Source organism: Lynx rufus, unplaced genomic scaffold (assembly GCF_022079265.1).
Source record: "Lynx rufus isolate CCGP_SWC_20201006 ecotype Redwood Valley unplaced genomic scaffold, mLynRuf1.p SCAF_14, whole genome shotgun sequence".
Taxonomy (NCBI): Eukaryota; Metazoa; Chordata; class Mammalia; order Carnivora; family Felidae; genus Lynx; species Lynx rufus.
In genome coordinates, this window is record NW_025814828.1 from 10,239,987 (window position 1) to 10,261,452 (window position 21,466).

Genomic DNA, 21,466 nt, shown 5'->3' on the forward strand with positions numbered 1-21,466 from the left:
TATCTTTTTGTAATGTTTATTTTTGAGAGCCACAGAGCGTGAGTGGGGGAGGGGCAGAGAGAGGGAGACACAGAATCCGAAGCAGGCTTCAGGCTCTGAGCTGTCAGCACAGAGCCCGACACGGGGCTGGAACTCAGGAACCGTGAGATCATGACCTGAGCTGAAGTCGGACGCTTAACCGACTGAGCTACCAGGCGCCCCCCCTAGGCAGCGTACTTTTTTTTTTTGTAATTTTAAATTATTTTTTAAAATTTACATCCAAATTAGTTAGCATATAGTGCAATAATGATTATAGGAGTAGATTGCTCAGTGCCCCTTACCCATTTAGCCCATCCCCCCCCCTCCCCCCGCCGGCAGCATACTCTTAAGCTCAGTCCAATTGTAGGTTTCCAGATGATATGCAAAACAGGAGAACAAATACCAGTAGTCTGAGTAACTTAGGGAATTTTGTTAAAGCCCAAATGAATAACGTTAGTGTTAAAACCTTGAGAAACTGACCTACTTTTGAACCCTAATTTTCTCACTTACAAAGTGAAGATTCCTGTACTTGAGTGTCTTGAGATGTAAATACTCGATGCGAAAGTACATCTTAGTAAGTTTTGGGGTTGACTCATTTCACTTGCATATGTGATTTCCCTTATGGGAACTCAACTTTATTTTAACTAACCAATATGCCTGATATTTTCGTACGTTCCAACAGTCCACAGAGGTGAGAAATGGGCAGAATTGTCTCCTCTACTTGATAGCCTGATTTAAAAAATGCTGAGATGGGCTCCTGGGGAAGTGAAGTTAGAATCTGCCTGCGTTTGGCTGACCACCAGTTGAGCTCAGAAGTTGTGAAACAAGTTTCTTTTTCAGAACCCCGTGGGCTACTTGTGTCACAGGGTAAGACCATGTACAGGGGAAGGCTCCTGACTTTGGGTCCTGGACCTAGAACCATACTGGAAATGAGGACTCTAATGCATGGGTCAATCCTGTATAACTCCGGTTGAGCGATTCTGCTCAAAACGTTTTCCCTCCTGTTTGGTTTTGGTTGTTTGAGCTAGACACAACTCCGGAAGCAGCTGATTCACGAATTGATGCACCCTGTCGTGAACGGAGAGGTGCAGTCCCAGTCCGTTCCAGTGGAAGGGAGTGCCCTCCTGATAGGCACCTCTAACTCTCTGGTGGCAGATCACTTGAAGAGATGTGGCTATGAGTATTCGCTTTCTGTTTTTTTTCCGGAAACTGGTGTGGCCAAAGAAAAGGTAAAGTGTTGAGTCTTCTGTTTTTGAATTTTCTGTTAATAGCTTCTTTCTAGGTAATAGTGCTGCGTAATAGCCGAGTGTTCCTTGGCTAGCTACGTCCATTTCTCCCTCATCTTTGAGTTCCCGTCCTACATTCTGTAAAGGAGCAAAGGAGTACTAAACTTGATGGTATATCGTTACCAATTCCATGGAAGCTCCGTTAGTCTTGGGTAAAATCATGATGCGCAGTCACTAAGTTTTGGAGCTAGAATTGGTCTCCCGATCTGTGTAGTCTAAGACGCAGAGTTGCCATTTGTGTTGATGGTTGGAAGCTTGTCACCGTCGTGGCGACACCACAGGTATCCTCTGCATTGTGGAGGAGGAACCAGCCTCTGGAGAGGTGAAGTAGTTTGTTCAAGGTCATATGATTTGTAAATAATGATGCTGGGCAGTAAATCTAGATCTCTAAAACATGCTCTTTTTACTAAGTCTCTTCAGATACTTAGATTCTTTGGGATTACACTAGAGAAGTGAAGGGTACAATCATTTATAAAAATGTGTGGCATGCTCAAATACTAAAACACCTGTTTTTACCACTTTCCTGATGACTTTCTGTTCAATGGGAATGGTAGAGAAATCTAGCCCTGCTTGATTTTAAGGGTTGATACAGCAAACTGCCTATTTTTTTTAATAGACTTAATTTTTTTTTAGAGCAGTTGAGGTTCAGAGCAAAATTGAGCAGAAAGGAAGGTACCCCATGTGCTCCTTGCTCCCACTCGTGCACAGCCTGCCCTACTAGCAACATAATTAGATACATTTCCACAGTGGGACCTACATGGTCACATCTTCACTGAAGTCCATAGTTTAACGGTTGGTGTTGTCTCTGTGTTTTCACTCCTGATCTTGTCGATAATTGTCCAAAAGCTTCCTATTAAGAGGTTTTAACAAAATAAGAACAGTGTTAGTATTTGAGAATCTTAATATGCTTTATTAACGACCAAATTTTATTAACATTAGGAGTTCTTTTTGGGTCCCTCAATCTTTAAGCTTTTTTGTTTTTTTATTACTTTTTAAAGTTTATATCTGAGAGCATGAGAGAGCGCGCGTGCACACACAAGCTGGGGAGGGACAGAGGAAGATCGAGAATCCCTAGCACGCTCCGGGCTGTCAGCGCAAAGCCTGACATGGGGCTCGAACCCAGGCACTGTGACCTTATGACCTGAGCCGAAGTCAGATGCTTAACAGACCGAGCCACTCAGGAGCCCCTGTTGTTTGTTTAAAGGAAGCTCTGTGCCTAACGTGGGGCTTGAACTCAAGACCCCGAGAACAAGAGTCACGTGTTCTACCGACTGAGCCAGCCAGGTGCCCTGAAGTTTCTAATTACACGACCCAGTTGGGCATGTTGCATGAGTAATAGGCAGTTACATAGCTGTTCCGGCAATAGTTAACCTGCTCATATACTTAAAGGTGTTTACTATAAAATGCTGTGCAGAATATTTTCGTGAAAGGAAAACCCTGTCAGTGTTCCGAGGGAAGTCCTAGTACATGATGCGTGTTGTAGTAGAAATACAGATTAAGAATAGCCACCCAAAATGTTTAAAACTATTTTAGATAGGCTTTTGTCAGTCATGGTTGTAAAGACGGTAAAACTTGGTATTTTGAACCAGTAGTATTTTAAAAATTTGATTACCATTGAAAGACCCTGGGATTCACACATGTATTCGTTGGTTCATCAGATATTTGAGTGTAATCTGTAAGGCATTAACCATTTGTTAGACCCATTATCTTTGTGAAGTATTTGGAGGTTAATTCTGTGATGGGGAAAAATATTTTATCCTCGTGACTTGAATATGTTATCAATAGTATAAGAAAGCGCTTCAGTTTTACATTGTTAGTGTGATTCTTAAACTTTAGGAACATCCTAATTTATCGCTTAAACATCAGTGTAAAATGTCTACTCAATTTTTTTTTCCTTAAGGTATTTACTATGCAAGATCTATTAGAACTCCTCAAAATCAACCCTGAATCCGGTCTCTACAAATCACTGGTAGGATTGTTTAGTTGTTATAATCTGCCTTGGTCTGTTAATTGTAACTGAAAAGTTGAATAAAGGTAAAATATTTTCTTTCAACAGATGTCAGGATTTGATAACAAAAACAAAAAAGGTAGGAGCCTTCATATATGTAGAAAATAGCAACATTTTTGTCATGTACTTTATCCTGTAAAACTCTGAAAGTAATCTTGAGGGGTAAGAGTAGGGAATTGAATTGGAATTTGATTTTCCATGCTGTGACAATACCTTATTTTTTTTTTTGTTTTTTTTTTTTTACAGATTTTTTTTTTTTTTAAGTAATCTCTTCCCCTAACATGGGGCTCGAACTTAAAACCCTGACAGTGGGAGTGGCACTCTCCCACCATCTGAGCCAGCCAGGTGCTCCAATACCCTAGCTTTTAAAAAAAAAATAAATAAAATGATTGATCTAATTTGACCAATGTACATCACTTCTCCAAATTTCAGTCCTCTTAATTGCTCTTAGATACTCGCACACAAAAAACCCACTGTAGACAGTAGTTGATACAGCCCCACAAATGATCTGAAAGGTACTTTTTGTAAACATACCCACTGTTGGGAACATTGCCCCGCACCCAGACAGTGTTAAGGCTCTAGGTATCTTTGTATCCTAGATCTCCTCCTCGATAAAGTACATGTCTATAAAGTACAACTTAAAAATTATTAATTGCTTAAAGAATGAAATAACTGGTTAGTAGTAAGTGTTACATAAATATTTCTTATTAAGTGTTGATATGGGCCTGGTAAACTGCTTTAATTTTGGCCTTGATAAGAACCATCCTAGAGGCCATTCTATAACTGCCACGGGTACAGACTGTGGGCTGGACTTGCCTACGGACTTCGTAGCATGAACTTCAGCTGGTAACTTGCCTGTAATACATATTCTTTAGGTCTTTTGAATAACCTGTAACGTTATGTAACGGCCCTTTCGTGTTGGTGTGCCCCTGGGTTTTGTCTGTCGCTGGCATTGCTATCATCCCCAGTCGGGTGTTCTTTTCAAACTTCGCATTCGGCAAACACTTGAGTATTTACCTTCTGCCAACTATTAGTCTGTGACTGAATTGCCTAGTCTCTTGGGAGTGATGTCAGCAGAGGATGAGTGAATCAGATCACAAGACCTCCTAGAGTGCCTGCGAAGTAGGGCATCCATACTGAAGTTGAGTATGGGTAAGTGATCCTGTATTCTATATGCCGAGGCAGTACTGTTCCATGTAAATTTTCTGTAGTCAAGGGAATGGCTATCCCTGTGCCATCTCATACGGTAGCGCATGGCTATCCCTGTGCATCTGATAGAGCTAGCCATGTGTGGCTGTTGAAGGGTTGAAACGTGGCTAGCGTGGCTAACGAACTGTTAAATTGCAGTAGCCACACGTGAATAGTGGTCATACTGGATAGCACGGGCCTCAGGTATATAGTGGGTATCTGTAGCTTAACTCTGTGGGAAGGAAACTTGGGGCCTGAAGGGATCTTAAGAAATGGTATAACCACTGTGACAGATGGGTGTTTTCTCACAAAGCTAAGCATACTCTTCCCATCCAACAGTGATGCTCCTAGGTATTTACCCAACTGACTTGAAAACTTAGGTCCACGTAGATCCCCGAATAGGAATGTTTGTGGTACTTGATAGTGATGGCCAGAAATGGGGAGCAGTCACAATGTCACTAAGAGGGGTGGATAAAGAAACTGAGGTGCATCCAGACAAGGGAATACTAATGAGTATTTTGATGACGGTATTTTGCACTGTTAATCCATGCAAAAACAAACTACCTTTAAATGCATTTTGTTAGGGAAAGGGGCCGGTCCGTAAAGGGTACATATTGCGTGATTTCATATATGATTTTCTGAAAAAGGCAAAAGTGTAGAGCTGCTGAGTGGATCGGTGGTTGCCAGGAATTTGGCGGAATGGGGGTGTGGAAGGTTGAATAGGTGAAGCACAGGGAATTTCTTAAGCGAGTGTGTTTCCTATGACCGTGGTAGGATCTATATAGCACTATAGTGGTCAGAGCCTGTAGAACCTCCTAGCACAAAGGGTGAAGCTTAATGTATGCAATTTTAGGAGGTCAGGTGCCCCAGGATGGATTGCAGACAGTGACAAAATGGTCTGTCCTAACCCCCGTCCCCCTGCCCCCCCCCAGGAGAAGAAACGATGCTGAGCTCATCAACATTGGAAATGAAGATTTTATGACTAAAGGCAAATGAAACTGTATATAGGCCCTGGATGTGGAGTGATAGCTGGCTCCTGGGGGTACTGGTTAACTGCTCTGAAACCATTGTACATGGATGCTGGATTTGGACAACTAACGCAATGGATAGTAGAGGGCGAGAGCCAAGTTTCTCCCTGTTAGAGTGTGATTTTACAGTTGGGTAAGGGGAGGAGGCTAGAATGATGTGTGCGATAGTGGGTTTGTTAGACCCCTCACTGTGAGCTCAGGTTTAGCTTCATACATCTGCAGAGGATCTCTATAGATCAATGTATCTGCATGGGTCCGTAAAACACTCCACTTTCCTTGTGCAGGCTGAGAGGGCCTAGAAGCAAGGACACCCTAGTAACTGTGTGCACACCTGGTGCCCGGTTTGGAACACTAAGATTGGGTTTCGAAGACCATTCCATCATAGGAACCAGGGCTCCCCGGAGCGATGACTGATTCTAGGACTGGGGCAGAGAAGGCACAAGAGGAGCCCGGAGTGTTGTCTAATGCTAGACATAGGGAAATGCTTAATAAGGGGGGGGGAAAAAGGCACTGTGAAGGAGCTCCTAAGGGCCAAAGCTAGAACAGTTGAATAAATGGGAGACCAGAGCAATCCTTCTCAGAGGGGTATGCATACAGGGAGGGGAGAGGGGAAGTGGAACCAGTTAGGACCCATGAGAAGCCCTGCAGACCTGGGAAACGGTGATGACCGTTACCGTGAGCGAGGGGGAGGAGCACCTCTGGAAAGATGACCCTACTGCAGCATCTCCGAGAACGTTCCTGCGGCATGTCTACCGTGTCTCCAGAGGCAGAGCAGGCATGCCTGAGCATAAGAGTAGCAGGAAGGTGTGAGGAGACAACGGGCTGACTGGGGGGAAAAGAAACGGGCAAGAGAGGATGAGCGGATGAGCCAGAGACGAATTGCAAGTGTATGTCTAATGAGAGGAAGTGAAAACCAGACTTGGGAATCTTGGGGAAAAGGGAGGTGGGAGGCCTTTACCTTTGTTCATGCAGAAGCTGAGTCCTTTCGACTGTTGGAAGATCCTAAAGCTCCTAATTTTTCATTTAATGTGTATTTTCGAGAGCGACAGACACACTGAGCGTGAGCGGGGGAGGGGCAGAGAGAGAGGGACACACAGAATCTGAAGCAGGCTCCAGGCCCCGAGCTGTCAGCACAGAGCCTGACGTGAGGCTACAGACCCATCATTACCTAAGCCAAAGTTGGACGCTTAACCGACGGAGCCACCCAGGCACCCCAGTTTTGTTCTTATGGCTGAGTGATAATTCCACTGTGTGTGTGTCCGTGTCCGTCCGTGTGTCCCCGTGTCCCCGTGTGTGCGCACACACTTACATACCACATCTATCCATTGTAAACAATGCTGCTGTAAACCTAGGGATGCATATGTCATTTCAAGTTAGTGTTCGTTTTCTTTGCACAAATACCCAGTAGTGGAATTACTGGAACATATGGTAATTCTATTTTTAACTTTTTTTTTTTTCTTTGGGTAGAGCACATGCATGTGAGCAGGGGAGGAACAGGGGGAGAGAGAATCCCAAGTAGGCTCCACACCCAGTGTGGAGCCCAACAGGAGGCTCGATCTCACAACTATGAGATCATGACCTGAGCTGAGATGGAGTCAGACGTTCTTTAACTGAGCCACCCAGGCACTCCTATTTTTAACTTTTTGAGGAACCTCCATACTGTTTTCCACAGTGGCTGCACCAGTTTGCATTCCCACCAGCAGTGCAAGAGGACTCCTTTTTCTCCACATCCTCACCAGCATTAGTTTCTTGTGTTTTTTGGTTTTAGCTGTTCTGATAGGTGTGAGGTGATCTCTCACTGTGGTTTTGATTTGCATTTCCCTAATGGTGAGTGATGTTGAGCCTTTTTTTCGTGAGTCTGTTGGCCATCTGAATATCTTTGGAAAAGTGTGTATTCAGGTCCTTGACTCGTTTGTTGATTGGTTTTTGTGTTGGATTGTAGAAGTCCTTTATATATCTTGGATATTAACTCCTTACTGGATAGATCATTTACAAATATCTTCTGCCATTCAGTAGGTTGCTTTTGGTTTTGTTGATGGTTTTCTTTGCTGTGCCAAAGCTCGCTATTTTATAGTCCCGATAGGTCTCTTCAGGCGAAGGAAGCAAGAACTATCTAGAAAAACACATATCTACAGTTGATGTCAAAGATCTTACTGCCTATGTTTTCTAGGAATTTTGTGATTTCAGCTCTCACATTTAGGACTTTAATTCATTTTGAGCTTATTTTTATGTGTGGTGTAAGAAAAGTGGTCCACTTTTATTGTTTTGCATGTAGCCATCCAGTTTCCCCAACACCATTTGCTGAAGAGACTGCTTTATCCCCCTGGTGTATACTCTTGCCTCCTTTGTTGTAGATTAATTGACCATACATGCGTGGGTTTATTTCTGGGCTCTCTGTTCATCTACGTGCCTCTTGTGCCACTGCGTTACTGTTTTGATTACGACAGCTTTGGGGTACATCTTGCAATCAGGAATTGTGATATCTCCAGCTTTGTTCTTTTACCTCAAGGTTGTTTTGGCTCTTCAGGAGTCTTTCCTGGTTCCATACGAATTTTAGTGGTAGTCTAGTTCTGTGAAAAATGCTGTTGGTATTTTGACCGAGATTGCATGGCGTCTGTAAATTGCTTTGGGTAACATTGACATGTTAACAACACTGGTTCTCTGAGTCCCTGAGCACAGAATATTTTCTGTTGGTGTCATCTTCGATTCTTTCATCCGTGTTTTAGGGTTTTCATAGTGTAGGTCTTTCAGCTCCTTGGTTTGGTTTACTTACAGGAGTGTGTGTGTGTGTATGATTTTTTTTTTTGGTGCAGTGGTAAATGGCATTTTTTTTTGCCACTTGATTATTACTGTATAGAGGTGCAACAGATTTCTGTATATTAACTTGGTATCCTGTGACATCACTGAATTCATTTATCGGTGCTAGTGTCTTTTGGTGGAGTCTTTGAAGTTTTCTGTGTATACTATCATGACATCTGCAAATAATGACAGTTTTACTTCTTACCAATTTGGATGTTTTTTTGTCCAATGGCTGTGGCAAGGACTTTGAGTACTATGTTGAATCAAAGTGGTGAGAGAGGACATCCTTGTTTTTCCTGATCTTAGAAGCGCTCAGTTGTTTACATACATTATGAGGTTAGCTGTTTTTTATCTATGACCTTTATTATTTTTTTTAACTTTATTTGAATTGAAGTTCATTAACTGAGAGTGTAATACTGATTTCAGGAGTAGAACCCAGTGATGCATCACTTACATGCAACACCTAGTGCTCATCCCAACAAGTGTCCTCCTTCATGCCCATCGCTCATTTAGCCCATCTCCCCACCCACCTCCCCTCCAGCCACCCTCTGTTCTGTCTTGAAGAATCTCTTATGGTGGGGTGCTTAGGTGGCTCATTCGGTTAAGTGTCCAACTCTGGGTTTTAGCTGAGGTCAGGATCTCACTGTCCTGAGATCAAGCCCCGCATTGGGCTCTGTGCTGATGGCGCAGAACCTGTTTGGGATTCTGACTTCCTCTCTTTGCCCCTCACCTCACTTGTGCCATGTTTCTCTTTCTCAAAAACAGACATTAAAAAAAAAAATCTTGGGGCACCTGGGTGGCTCTCAGTTGGTTAAGCATCTGACTCTTAGTTTTAGCTCCAGTCATAATCTTAGGTTTGTGAGTTCGAGCCCTGCATCTGGGTCTGCACTGACAGTGTGGGGCCTGCTGGAAGTTCTCTCTCACTGTCTCTGTGCCACCACTTGCACTTGGTCTCTCCAAAGAAACTTAAAAAAAAAAAAAAAAAACCAACACTCTGATGGTTTGCCTCCTTGTGTTTTTATTTTCTTTCTCCTTCCCTTCCCCTTTGTTCATGTGTTGTTTCTTAAATTCCATGTGTGTGAGATAATGTATTGGTCTTTCTCTGACTGATTATTTTGCTTAGCATAATACACTCTAGTTTTTTTATTTTTTTGATATGAAATTTATTGTCAAATTGGTTTCCATACAACACCCAGTGCTCATCCCAACAGGTGCCCTCCTCAATGCCCATCACCCACTTTCCCCTCCCTCCCACCCCTCACTTTATTCTCAGTTTCTCAGTCTCTTATGATTTGGCTCCCTCCCTAACTTTTTTTTTTTCCTTCCCCTCCCCCATGGTCTTCTGTCAAGTTTCTCAGGATCCACATGAGAGTGAAAACATACAGTCTCTGTCTTTCTCTGTATGACTTATTTCACATAGCATAACACTCCAGTTCCATCCACGTTGCTACAAAAGGCCAGATTTCATTCTTTGTCATTTCCAAGTAGTATTCTATTGTACATACAAACCACAACCTCTTTGTCCATTCATCAGTGGATGGACATTTAGGCTCTTTCCATAATACACTCTAGTTTCATTCACGTTGTTGGAAACGGAAATATTTGATTCTTGTTTGATCACCAAGTAATATTCCATTGTGTGTAATACTACACACACACACATACCCCACCTTCTTTGTCAGTTGATGGACCTTTGGGCTCTTTACATAATTGGGCTGTTGGTGATAGTGCTGCTGTAAACATCGGGGTGCGTGTGCCCCTATGAATCAGCATTTTTGTGTCCTTTGGATAAATACCTAGTATTGGAATTGCTGGGTCATGGGGTAGTTTAATTTTTAGTTTCTTGAGGAACCTCCACACTGTCCTCCAGAGCAGCTGCACCAGTGTGCATTCCCACCAGCAGTGCAATGTTTGTTGGTTTATATCCTGTTTATCTGACTTTTCTTGTATAAACTTGGCCCATGTCTTGTCTAATTTATCCATTGTTTTGACTTGTAACAGCTCTTTGATATTATGAAAATTACTCCTGTCTCCACATCCTTGCGAGTACTTTGTTGCAGTGTATCACTTGTCTTTTGACTTGATTTCGTGCCATCTAGGTTTCTAATTCTTATGTTGTGAGATTGATACTGCTCGTTATTGCTTCTAGGTTGTGTGTCATGTTTGCAAAGGCCTTTCCTTAGAAATTATTCTTAGAAGATCTAGAATGTAAGAAAGGATAATGTTTAAAAGCCAAGATCTTAGAAACAGGGTTGATGCAATGGTTGAATGGAAAAAGTTACACGCCGAAACTGTATTATGCGCTTTGTGTCTTGTAGGTTTTCTCATGGAGTTTTTAAAAGAAGTGGCAGAGTATCATCAGTCCAGAGCGAGCTGTGATGTGGGAACTCAGACAAGTTCCACATTGCCTGGCCAAGACTCACTTGGTAACTGGCTCTCCTTCAGAATTTTAATGTTTGTTTTCTCCTCAAGTGAAGGAAAGGACCTGATGTGCTGTACTATGGGTCTGTTCCTTGACTGGGAGGGGTGCAAGCCGCAGGGGGCACAGGTGCCTGCTTTCTCTGGAAGCCTCGCGGGAGGCGGCCAGGACTGCTCGCCCGCGCCACCCTCCCCTCTCTGAAGGCCCACGTGCTTCTCTGTGTGTTGGGTTCAACCTCTCATTAACTGGGAGGTTCTTCTCTAGGTTTCCTCTAACTTGAATTTATGGCCACTAAGGAAATCCTTGACTGCGTGCCTTGTGGAGAAAACTAGAGAAGTCAGTGGCATATCACTTTGGTTTAGAGCTGAGGAAATCGGGGTCCCCAGAGGAAGCACAACTTGGAAACGTTCCTTCTGGGTCAGAACGGATAGTAGAATCTGAATTTTTTTTTCTTTTTTTAATTTTTAAAAACTTATTTTTGAGAGAGAGGGGGAGGGAGCATGAGCAGGAGATAGGCAGAGGAAGGGAGACACAGAATCTGAAGCAGGCCCCAGGCTTGGAGCTATCTGCACAGAGCATGATGACGCGGGGATCAAACTCCTAAACCGGGAGATCATGACCTGAGCCGAAGTTGGACGCTTAACCAACTGAGCCACCCAGGCACCCCTAGAGTCCAAATTTTTCTAAAATTACATGATTAATCAGTTTCTTGGCACCTCCTGAGTCTTAAGGAGAATAATACTTCTAACCAGTAAAAAGAGAAGTCTGTTACTAGTAAAACATAAGCTATATGATGAGGCCTTCATTTTGGCCTAGGTTTTATTCCATTGGGAGCATGGTACATGCTTATTCTAGAGAAGTACTGTCCAATAATAGCCACATGTGTAACTGTTAATTTTCTAGTAGCCATGGGGGGGAACAGGTGAATTTATTTTAATATAATTTATTTAACCCGGTATGTCCAAAAGATTCCAACATGTAATTGATCCAGAAAACGTTAATGAGATTATTCTATATAAAATTTCCATACTCCATCCTTGAAACCTGGTGTGTCCTTTACACTTAAAGCACCTCTCAATTTGAACTTGTCCCACTTCATGTACTCCGTGGCCACGTGTGGCTAGAGAGCCCTGTATTGGACGACACAATTGTAAAGCATTTGGAAAACCCAGAAAAGTAAATGGAAAACCTGTTGAAAGTTCTCTAAAAAGATGGACGCTGCCAATCTCTTCAAACTACTTGTGTCAGCCGCCTTGTCTGGTGCATCCTTTTTGGCGGGTGGTGTTCTCCACGATCGAGCTCATCCTGCAAGTCTGGGTTTGTGGTCGGTTGACGCTGGCCTGCAGCTGTTGTGGGGGCTGTGGGTCTACTGGAGAGAGCACTAGAACGACAGCCCAGCAACAGACGAGCTTGCAGCCCCAGTGCTGCCCTTACACAGTTGCTTAGCCCTATGGGACTCACTTAAACTGCACGGGCATCTCCTTCCTCCTCTGCAAAGCAGAGGAGTCAAAATACGTAATCTTTGATTTATTTTAAGGTCCGTGTTTTGAACGTGTCAGTCGACTTTAACCACAGTCCAATAAAAGCACTCTCTGCCTTGGCACTTAGGGACTGGGAAGAGATGCCAGTGTTTTTTGACTTAGGTTGCACTTTTGGCTTTCTTTCCCCCTCACATTGGATGGTGAGAATTTCCGATGTAAGGAATGGTGGAAACGGTTGTACAGTGAACACTTGTATACCTAGACTTACCCGGTAAATTTGTATCCTCCTTGCCTGATCGCTTATCCGACCCATCCATTAATCCATCTTAATTTTGTGGGGTTTCAAAGTAAATTGCAGACATCCTTCCCGTTGCCCCTAAGTATACTCTGGGCTTTTGAACAGAGCTCCAGCCTCTTGCTCAACTGACGGCAGTTCCCTATGCTAATTTCCTATGTTGTTGTTTTAACAGTGGAGAAGCTTCAGCTTATTGATGATCAGTTTGCAGGTGCTTACCCTCAGCGTCCAAAGTTAGAATCCTTAGAAGTAAAGTTAAATGAATATAAAAGAGAAATAGAACAGCAGCTTCGGGCAGAAATGTGTCAAAAGGTGAGCTGTATCTTGTTGCTGTGCTTGTCTTGAATGTCTTTAAAAAAAAAAAATTTAAGAGCAAATGTAAGCAGGGGAGGGGCTGAGAGAAGGTGAGAGAGAATCCTTAGCAGGCTCCATGCTGTCAGCATAGAACCTGACTCAGGGCTCGAGCTCAAGAACCATGAGATCATGAACTGAGCCGAAATCAGGAAGTCAGACGTGTCACCAACTGAGCCACCCAGGTGTCCTTTGATGTCTTCATCTTGGGTATGGGGGGGGGGGGGAATAGAGAATTTTTATTAACAAATGTGATACACTGTTACGCATGATTTTTCTTTCCAACTGATGTCATTTTTTATGCCTTTTGAGTGAATCCTACACGTATAATGAATGAGATGAAAGTAAAAATAAGTTAAACTAAGTATATTAGAGCATTAGTGTTAAACCTAACCCTGAAGAGAGAAGTTATTTTCTTAGTATAGTTTTGGTATTTACAATAATTGGTGATCGATTGGCAGTTAAAGTATTTTAAAGATACTGAAGTAGCAAAAGTTAAGATGGAAGAGAAAAGAAAGTCTGAGAGGGAATTGGCTGAGTTCCGGAACGAATTGGAGAGAGCTTGTCGAGCAAAATCTGATGCCCTTATTTCTCGGGAGAAGTTGGCTTTTGAGAGAATTCAGAAGCACCAAGAGGTAAGATTTTACAATTCTTTGCCAGGTGTCTATTTCCTGTGGCTGTTTGTAGATGGGCTTCAGGCCCTAGAGTGGGTTGTGACGGTTAGCCAAGATCAAGCCCTACAGGTGTATGAGGGATGGAGGTCAAGAGCACAAGTGGTAGGACTGGCCTTGAAAAGGTTATGGAGACTTCCTCCCCCTACAGCGCTGGGAGGAAGGGACTGCGGGTGCTAGCTTCCATGTTGGGAGCAGGCAAAACTCCCCGCTGAATACGCTCCCTCCTCTCGGGCAGATGGGAGGGTCGGGGGGCAGCCTCAAGGAGAGGATCGGTGTGGAATGGCTGCGTGGGGGTGGGGGCCGAACAGCCCTCCGAAGCAGGCCGGACTGGCGGAGCTGTGTGGAGGCCCTGGCCGTGACACGGGCATCCCGCAGCCGAAGTGGATCGAACCAGGTGCTTGTAGGCAGTTGGTGTGGTACAGTCAGGTTAGCGAGGGCGGGAAGATCGAGGCGCTTGGGCAGTGGACCTGACGGAGCTGAGTTTACTTGGCTTGAGAAGGGCAGCCTCTTGAGGACATTGGGGTTCGGTGGGGGTGGTGAAAGGGGCCGGAGGGGATGGTGGGCGGCTACTACCCCAGGGGGTTGGTGGGGGGAAACAGGGCTGTGTGGTGTTCTTGGAGGCATCCAGGACAAGATGTCGGGACACTGATGGATGGAAGAGTAAGCGTGGGCCCATAGGACAGGGCTGCGGGTTGAGATGTCGCGTGAAGACTAGAAACAAAATGCAGTATGCTGCCCTTGGGTCACAGGGGTTGAGGGTCCCTGGAATTGCGGAGTCTAGGATTGTGAAAGGTGGCCATTCGATTTCTCCTGGAAAGTGACTGGACAGGAAGTGGAAAGGGCGAGGAGTGGCAGGAGGGATGGGGTCCACTCTTGGAGGAAAAACTGGTTCCTTTCCCAAGGGGCTGCCGTCTTAGACGAGCCTGGATTCGGGACACTGTTTGCTGTGTCCAGCCAGAACCGCTGCTATGTGGAGACCTCGAAAGTTGGAGGGCTCCCTCCCAGCGCCCACCCTTGATTACAACTGCTCAGAAAGACCCAGTCATGTCCTATGATTTCGTGTACCGTTTCTGGTGATGGGGCTCTTAGAAAAAAATCAATGTTGGAGCCACTGTCTTTGAGACGATTGGATGTTTACGTTAACAACTGCATCCTCAAGACGGGTGACTGGCTAGTTCAGATCAGTTACCAGACCAGAATATTCATTGAGTTCGCGGATTCTCTTAAGGCTCTGGACAAGATGGCCATCCTCATGCCAAGCATCCTGGCTTTATTCCACTACCTGCAATGCCCTTCTTGTGCCCCCGATGAAACCCTCTTGGCCTTCAAATCCAGCTTCTGTGTCCCTTCCTTGTAATGACTTCCCTGACTGACTCACTCAGGGTCCTGTTCCTGCCACAGTCCTGAAGTATTTTAGTTATAAAAGTCATCACATCCTAGTGTGTAATTTCGCTTTCCCTGACTACACTGAATTTTGGAAAGATGGGAACTCTGCCTGTTCGTCTTTCTCTAGTTCTGAGTGTGCTGTTAGACACATGCCAGGTACTCCGTGAAGCCTTGCTCAGCGAACACACAAATGGAAGTGTGGCCCGTTCATCCACCTTGTTAACCGAGTCAGAATGACCTATGAACTGAAACTTTGAGACGACAGAACCAGGGGCATTCTATTCTCTGGAAGTTTTATTGCTACATGCACATTTCGTGTCCTTTTCTTGCTGACGCACTTGTCGAAATGTTAAGTGTCTGGGGGATGTCCGTTAGGTAGATTAAACAGAGCAGAGATGTTAGGAATATATGCTAATGGAGCCAAACAGTCATTGAAGGAGGGAATGCATGTTTGGGTGGCTAAATGGGCAAAAAGAGTATGCTGAATTGGAACCTCTTGAAAGTGAAATTGTAACCCTAAGTATCCGTAGTTCTCTGGAATCGAGGAAGCACTATATTCGGATCTGTTATATCTTCTTTAGCTTGCTTGCTGAAAACTAATGCTTCTGTACACAGATTGAAACCAAGGAGATTTATGCTCAGAGACAACTTCTCCTCAAAGATATAGACATGCTAAGAGGCAGAGAAGCAGAGCTGAAACAAAGAATGGAAGCTTTTGAATTGTGAGTAACGTGTGTTCGTTTGGGATATTCAGAATGACGATTCAAAAGAACTAAATACACGTCTTAATAGTCAGATGTTAACTGCCAAATAGAGTGTTCACTTGTAAAGGGGATCCCACCTAGCTTTAAAAGGCACAAATGAAGAGAAAGACTAGCGTTTCACTTATGAACTAGTACACATTAGAATGAAAAGCAGAGTGAGATGCCATCATCGGGCTACAGTATGACCAGACACGTGACTTGAAGAAGCTGATAATGCTTGAACAAATGCCATGTTTCTCACTTACATCCAGTCATTCACATCCAGTAGCTGCATGTGTGCAAAGTAACAATTCCAGATACCCGGACCTGCTGCCCTCTCCTGCACTGCTGCTGTCGGGGGAGGGGGAAGACGGTGGCTCTGACTCAACTCTTACTGGGCGAAGAAACTACTGGTGGTTGTTTGTTTGTTTTTTTGTGTGTTTTTTTTTTTTCTTAGTACCAATTGTGGAGGGGCAGAGAGAGAGAGGGAGACAGAATCTGAAGCAGGCTCCAGGCTCTTGGCTGTCAGCACAGAGCCTGACCAGGGGCTTGAACTCCTGAACCGCATGGTTAGGACCTGAGCCAAAGTCGGACGCTTAGCCACACGCTGAGCCACCCAGGCACCCCTGGGTGAAACCATTTCTCTTGGTGTGTGTGTTCCTTTCCCTAAGTACTCACATCTGTATCCTCCTCCAAATCTCAGCTGGGATTAAGAGCAAGCTCCCCAGTCTGTAGTTGGTGGAATTAAGCTTTCTTTCCCATTTGGCGTCTTGAAACTCGAAATATTCCAGGAACCCTATTTTATTTAAGAGGTTTGTCTTTGTCTTTATTAATGTTTTTCATTTACGTAGGTTCTGTTCATTTGATTTCGTCCTACCTTACCCTGTTTGGAAACTCTCAAGTGGCAGTTTGCTAATGTGAGAGAAAAGAAAAGGGACAAAGTTTGGGCAGATTCTGGATTGTGTAATCATGATTATGTAACCACTTCTTGAACTTCTGTTTGCCCTGCTTCTCTCTTGTAAGCACATTAAGTGAAGTGAATGGATTTACTCGTCCTTTGCTTTACGGATGGGGCAGCAGAGGGAGCTCTAACACCAAGCCTTTATGCTTGGCCGGGAGCCCTCCCATCCCTGTGGTTTGGTCTAAGTGCCTGTGAACCTGATTCCTGGCTCTGGAATTGGTTTTGTAGGTGTTTGAAGGTCTCCCCACGAAAAGCACTCCATTCTTCGAATTTGGAGGTTCTGATGGACCCATCTTCTGTTTTCGGCCTCTTCAGTCAATAGATGATTGAATGCCAAAAACGAATCTTGTACCTCTAATTGTTACGGGACAATCAGTTAAGTCTCACAGTTAGAAATAATATTCTAGAAGAAACAAACACTTAAGGTACACTAAACTTGGCTTTGTGGCTTTGTAACTAAAAGCATCCTTTTTTGACCCCTCCGTTGATTGTGGCCCTTGATCCTCTGTACCCCCTTTTTGAGTGTGGGTTTTCTCCTGTAAGTGTAGAAAAGTAAGAAACCACTTTGGTCACGACACATTGACACTCCCCTTAGCCAGGTGCCATCTGCTAGCTGATGAGCTAAAGTTGGTAAAGTAGAGGGACTTCTGGCTCTTTCAGTTCACTTCCCAGCAGGGAAGCCTTGTGAAGGTTTTACTCTGGAGCTAAAAACACAAGGTGTCTCTTTCCCTCTAAACGTGTTACTTCCGCTGTTGGGGTTTTCTTACCTGCTTTCTTTCTCTTTGGCTAATTGTAGGGCTCAGCGGCTACAAGAAGAAAAAAATAAAAGAGCAACCAACGCACTTAGGAAACGGGAGCTGAATGTCCAGAATATTGAGGAGACCTATGACCAGAAGCTCAAGAATGAGCTGCTCAAGTAATTGCTTGGCCTTGTTAAAGAAATCCTGTGTCTGAATTAAGTTGCTGGAAACATGGCCTCACTGATGAAGTAGATAGAGCCGATGGTTGATGGCAAAATTGAGGGTTGAAAAACATCTGTGTTGTCATTGGTAGTCCAGCCTTTCCTGTGAGCATTTAAGATGGGTTTAAAAAGATAGAGAATAGCATGCTCTGCTCATTTGACCAAAAAAAAAAAAAAAAATTGTTTTTAACATTTGTTTTTGAGAGAGCAAGACAGAGTGCAAGCAGGAGGAGCGGCAGAGAGAGGGGGACCCAGAATCCAAAGCAGGCTCCAGGCTCTGAACTGTCAGCTCAGAGCCCAACACAGGGCTCAAACTCCTGAACCACAAGGAGTGGTTTCAATCTAAGCCAAAGTTGGACACTCAACACACTGAGCCACCCAGGCATCTCTCATTCTTCCTCATAGCTTCTCTGACACTTCCTGAGTGCCTGTGGTTTGTTTTAAGTTGTTAGGGCACTTTATGACTTGCTCAGTTTGCACAGCTAAAAAGTCATAACATTGAAATTAATAAGTGCTCAGTTAATAGTGAGTAAATGCATGTGTAGTGAAGAGAGGATTCAACTCGGCTTCTCAGGGTATTTATTAGTAATTGACCTCATTTTTATTGCCTTGCTCTTAATTTGTCATTGTGCCATTACATCATACCTGCAAAGGTTTCTGGAGGCTATTTTACTTTTGAGAGAATGAGGGCGAGCAGGGGAGGGGCAGAGAGAGAGAGAGAGATGGAGACAGACCCAGAATCTGAAGCAGGCTCCAGGCTCTGAGCTGTCAGCACAGAGCCTGACACGGGGCTCAAACTCATGAACCATGAGACCGTGACCGGAGCCAAAGTCAGATGCTCAATCAACTGAGCCACCCAGGCTCCCCTGGAGGTTGTTTTTAAAAACTGCTGTTAAAGATAAGTAGGGGGCGTCTGGGTGGCTCAGTCGGTTAAGCGTCTGACTTCGGCTCAGTTCATGATCTCATGGTTGGTGAGTTTGAGCACTGCGTTGGGCTCTGCGCAGACAGTGTGGAGCCTGTTAGGGATTCTGTCTGTCTCTGTCTCTCTAATTAAAAATAAAACTTAAACACCATTTTCATTGTATGACTTTTGAAACAATGGATTTTAGGTACATATTTTATGTCCACTCCTCTAACCTACTAGTGAACACTGAAGTAGCTCTAGTCATTAAATGCAGAATAAATGAAACACGTATATGTGAATTCAGCATAGCCATGGATACAGAGAACTGTTGGGTATCGTTTGTCTTGGTGTGTCCTTGGAGGCCTCGGGTGTCCTATGGTTTCAGCCAGTGTTGAATTTGGGAGGACATCATGGGAGTGCCTCTCTGCTTTCTCTGACCTCTGAACCGCAAAGTCAGTTGGCAACAGCTGGTGGAGGTGGCTGAAACCCCGTAATCTGAGCCTTTGGGTGTTTCTAATTCAGATCTCATGCTGTTGGCGGTCGGCCATCAGGACTGTGCTCAGCCCCTAAGGGCAAAAGTTCCTCTCTGAGGGAAGAGAGACGGGACAGGTGAATTGCAAGTGACCGACTTGGTTATCGTTTGGGATTTAGGGCCTGTCACGCACACCAGAAGTTTAACTTAATTGACTTCTTGGTGTCAGTCGAGACCAAGGGAGAGATGATTGTGCTTGGTGACCTCGCAACAACAGGACCCTTTGTTTTGTGTGATTGAGTTTGGGGACCGAATTTACAGGATCACAACAGAGTTCTCCAGACCTTTCACGTTTGGAATTCAGATCCTTGGCTCTCTTCTTGAGAGAGTCTGAGGTTTGCACGTGGTCACTTTCGGTGCCCCGGTCCCATAGATAAGCTCGGGTATTGATAGTCCATCCAGGAGAGTGACAAGCTCATTTTAGTTTTTCTGGCCTGCAGGTATCAACTTGAACTCCAGGACAACTATATCTCTAGAACTCACAGGCTGATAGAAGATGAAAGGAAGAATAAAGGTGACTCTGGGGACGAGCTGTGTTCACTGTGACAGAGGCTGTTAGCTTGCGAGTGCCTGTTCTGTATTCTAAAAAACCTATCGTTTACACCTGGTGTTACTGCAAAAAGTACATGGTTTTTATTAATCTTACAAAATTGGTTTTTTAATACATTTTTGTGAATCTTCACGTTTAACCTTTCGTATATTCGCAAAGGTTAGTGATTCACCAGCAGGATTTTATCCAACTTTCTTTCAGTGTATTTTGATAGATGTGACTATCAAGAAAGTGGCAGCGACTTTTTGCCATCGGGTAAATACTACTCTTAACCACGAGACACTACAATTTTTACTTCCGGAAAATTGTAACTTCTCTGTCCCTGTGATCTAGTTTATTTCTTCTACTTCTAATGTATTCGTATGCTTCATGATATTTTCACGTGACATAGAATCTTTTCTTGGTAAGTTTTTTTTTTTTTTTTAATTTGACAGAGAAAGGAACCCCAAGTAGGCTCCACACTATCAGTGCAGAGCCTGATACGGGGATCAAACTCCTGGAACTGTGAGGTGACGATCTGACCCAAAACCAAGAGTCGGATGCTTAACCAACTGAGTGACCCAGGCGCCCCTACTTGACCTATAATCCCTTAAATTCTTGAATACATTAGCCCAAGAGTAGGAAAGCTGGATAATTTTTTAGTCTTTGGGATACTTGATATCTTAATATATTTCTGGGAATTTGTCGATGAAAAGAAGTTAAACTTCTAGTGGCGATTTCAAATGGACTCTTGGGAGTAAACCAGGGCTAAGCACTTGATGCTGACCGGTCAGGTCACCCCGTGTACATCTGCTCGCGGCTAGCGTGTGGAGGCTGATAATTCTATGTACCCGTGCTGTCACGCGTTCGGCAAGTCAGGGTTTTGATGTTCCATCTCTATAGACCGTGTTAGATGAAGTGAAAATGACAAAATCATAAATACAGAATCCCAGCAGACAAATCTGTCTTTAAGGAAGTTCTGACCTGACGGCGCGCGGGCCCTGTGCTCAGAGCCGATGGTGTAAGTGGTGACTTTTGTGCAGCAGGACTAGGCTTGCCGCGTATTCGACCGTTAGAGTTACTTGCCGTCACATGTTGAGTAATGGGGCTTGTTTCTTACTTGGCTGCTGATTTGTTTTGACCTTGACATCTGCTATTCAGATAATGAAATAATGGTCATTAGGTGTGACATAGTGGCCATAAGTTATTAAACGACTTGTATTCACTAGGAAAACTTAATGATGTTAATTGGTTGGCTCTTTTCTTTCAGAAAAAGCTATACATTTGCAAGAGGAGCTCACAGCTATTAATGCGAAAAAGGAAGAATTTGGTCATTCTGTAAAACGTGTCAAAGAGCTCGAGGTAATGAAGTCTTGTGTTTTGAAATCGACATGAGGCAATATATGAACCTAGAGCTTTAGTCCTACGTGATTTATCTTACGTTGTCCTCTTGACGCGTTGGGACTTGTTTCCATCTTAGTCTCCTGGGGAAGCACAGCAAGAGGATGTCCTTTGGGGCCTAGATCCCTGCCTGAATCCTGTGTCTCTCCCTTTCTGCTTGTGTGCCTTGGGGCAAGCTCTATGACCTCCGACTCCTCCTGTGTAAACTCTGGGATGATCCCACCATGCGTGGTTGTGGAGGGAGTTCGGGGAGCTGAGTTTTGCATGTCGTACGCGGCTTGTATGCACTAGCTTCTACCTCAGCCTCTTCTCCCTTCCCATCAAGGGCAGGAAAACTTCCTGTCAGGATGTCAGGATCTCCCAGCTTAAAACCCGATGAGATGTGCTTTTCACATGCCACTGTTACTTCACTTGGATTAAGCTGTGTGTTTGCGGGGCACCTGGGTGGCTCAGTCGTTTAAAGCGTCCAACCTCGGCTCAGGTCGTGATCTCACAGTTCATG

The 21,466-nt window shown here is 44.2% G+C and overlaps 1 protein-coding gene across 6 annotated transcripts in view; it reads left to right on the forward strand.

Moving 5' to 3' along the window:
- The window catches only part of OFD1 (OFD1 centriole and centriolar satellite protein), a 41,675-nt gene that overhangs the window by 3,373 nt on the left and 16,836 nt on the right, over positions 1-21,466 (forward strand). For 2 of the 6 annotated variants that reach the window (XM_047075905.1, XM_047075906.1), the window contains exons 3-12: positions 1,047-1,247; positions 3,205-3,273; positions 3,361-3,391; positions 10,646-10,753; positions 12,698-12,834; positions 13,335-13,508; positions 15,549-15,655; positions 17,434-17,553; positions 19,475-19,548; positions 20,834-20,925. In XM_047075905.1, the coding sequence (XP_046931861.1) occupies positions 1,047-1,247; positions 3,205-3,273; positions 3,361-3,391; positions 10,646-10,753; positions 12,698-12,834; positions 13,335-13,508; positions 15,549-15,655; positions 17,434-17,553; positions 19,475-19,548; positions 20,834-20,925 (1,113 nt within the window). Of the gene's footprint in view, positions 1-1,046; positions 1,248-3,204; positions 3,274-3,360; positions 3,392-3,583; positions 4,465-10,645; positions 10,754-12,697; positions 12,835-13,334; positions 13,509-15,548; positions 15,656-17,433; positions 17,554-19,474; positions 19,549-20,833; positions 20,926-21,466 lie in introns of those variants that run through there. The other 4 variants (XM_047075907.1, XM_047075908.1, XM_047075910.1 and 1 more) reach the window with 4 other exon arrangements.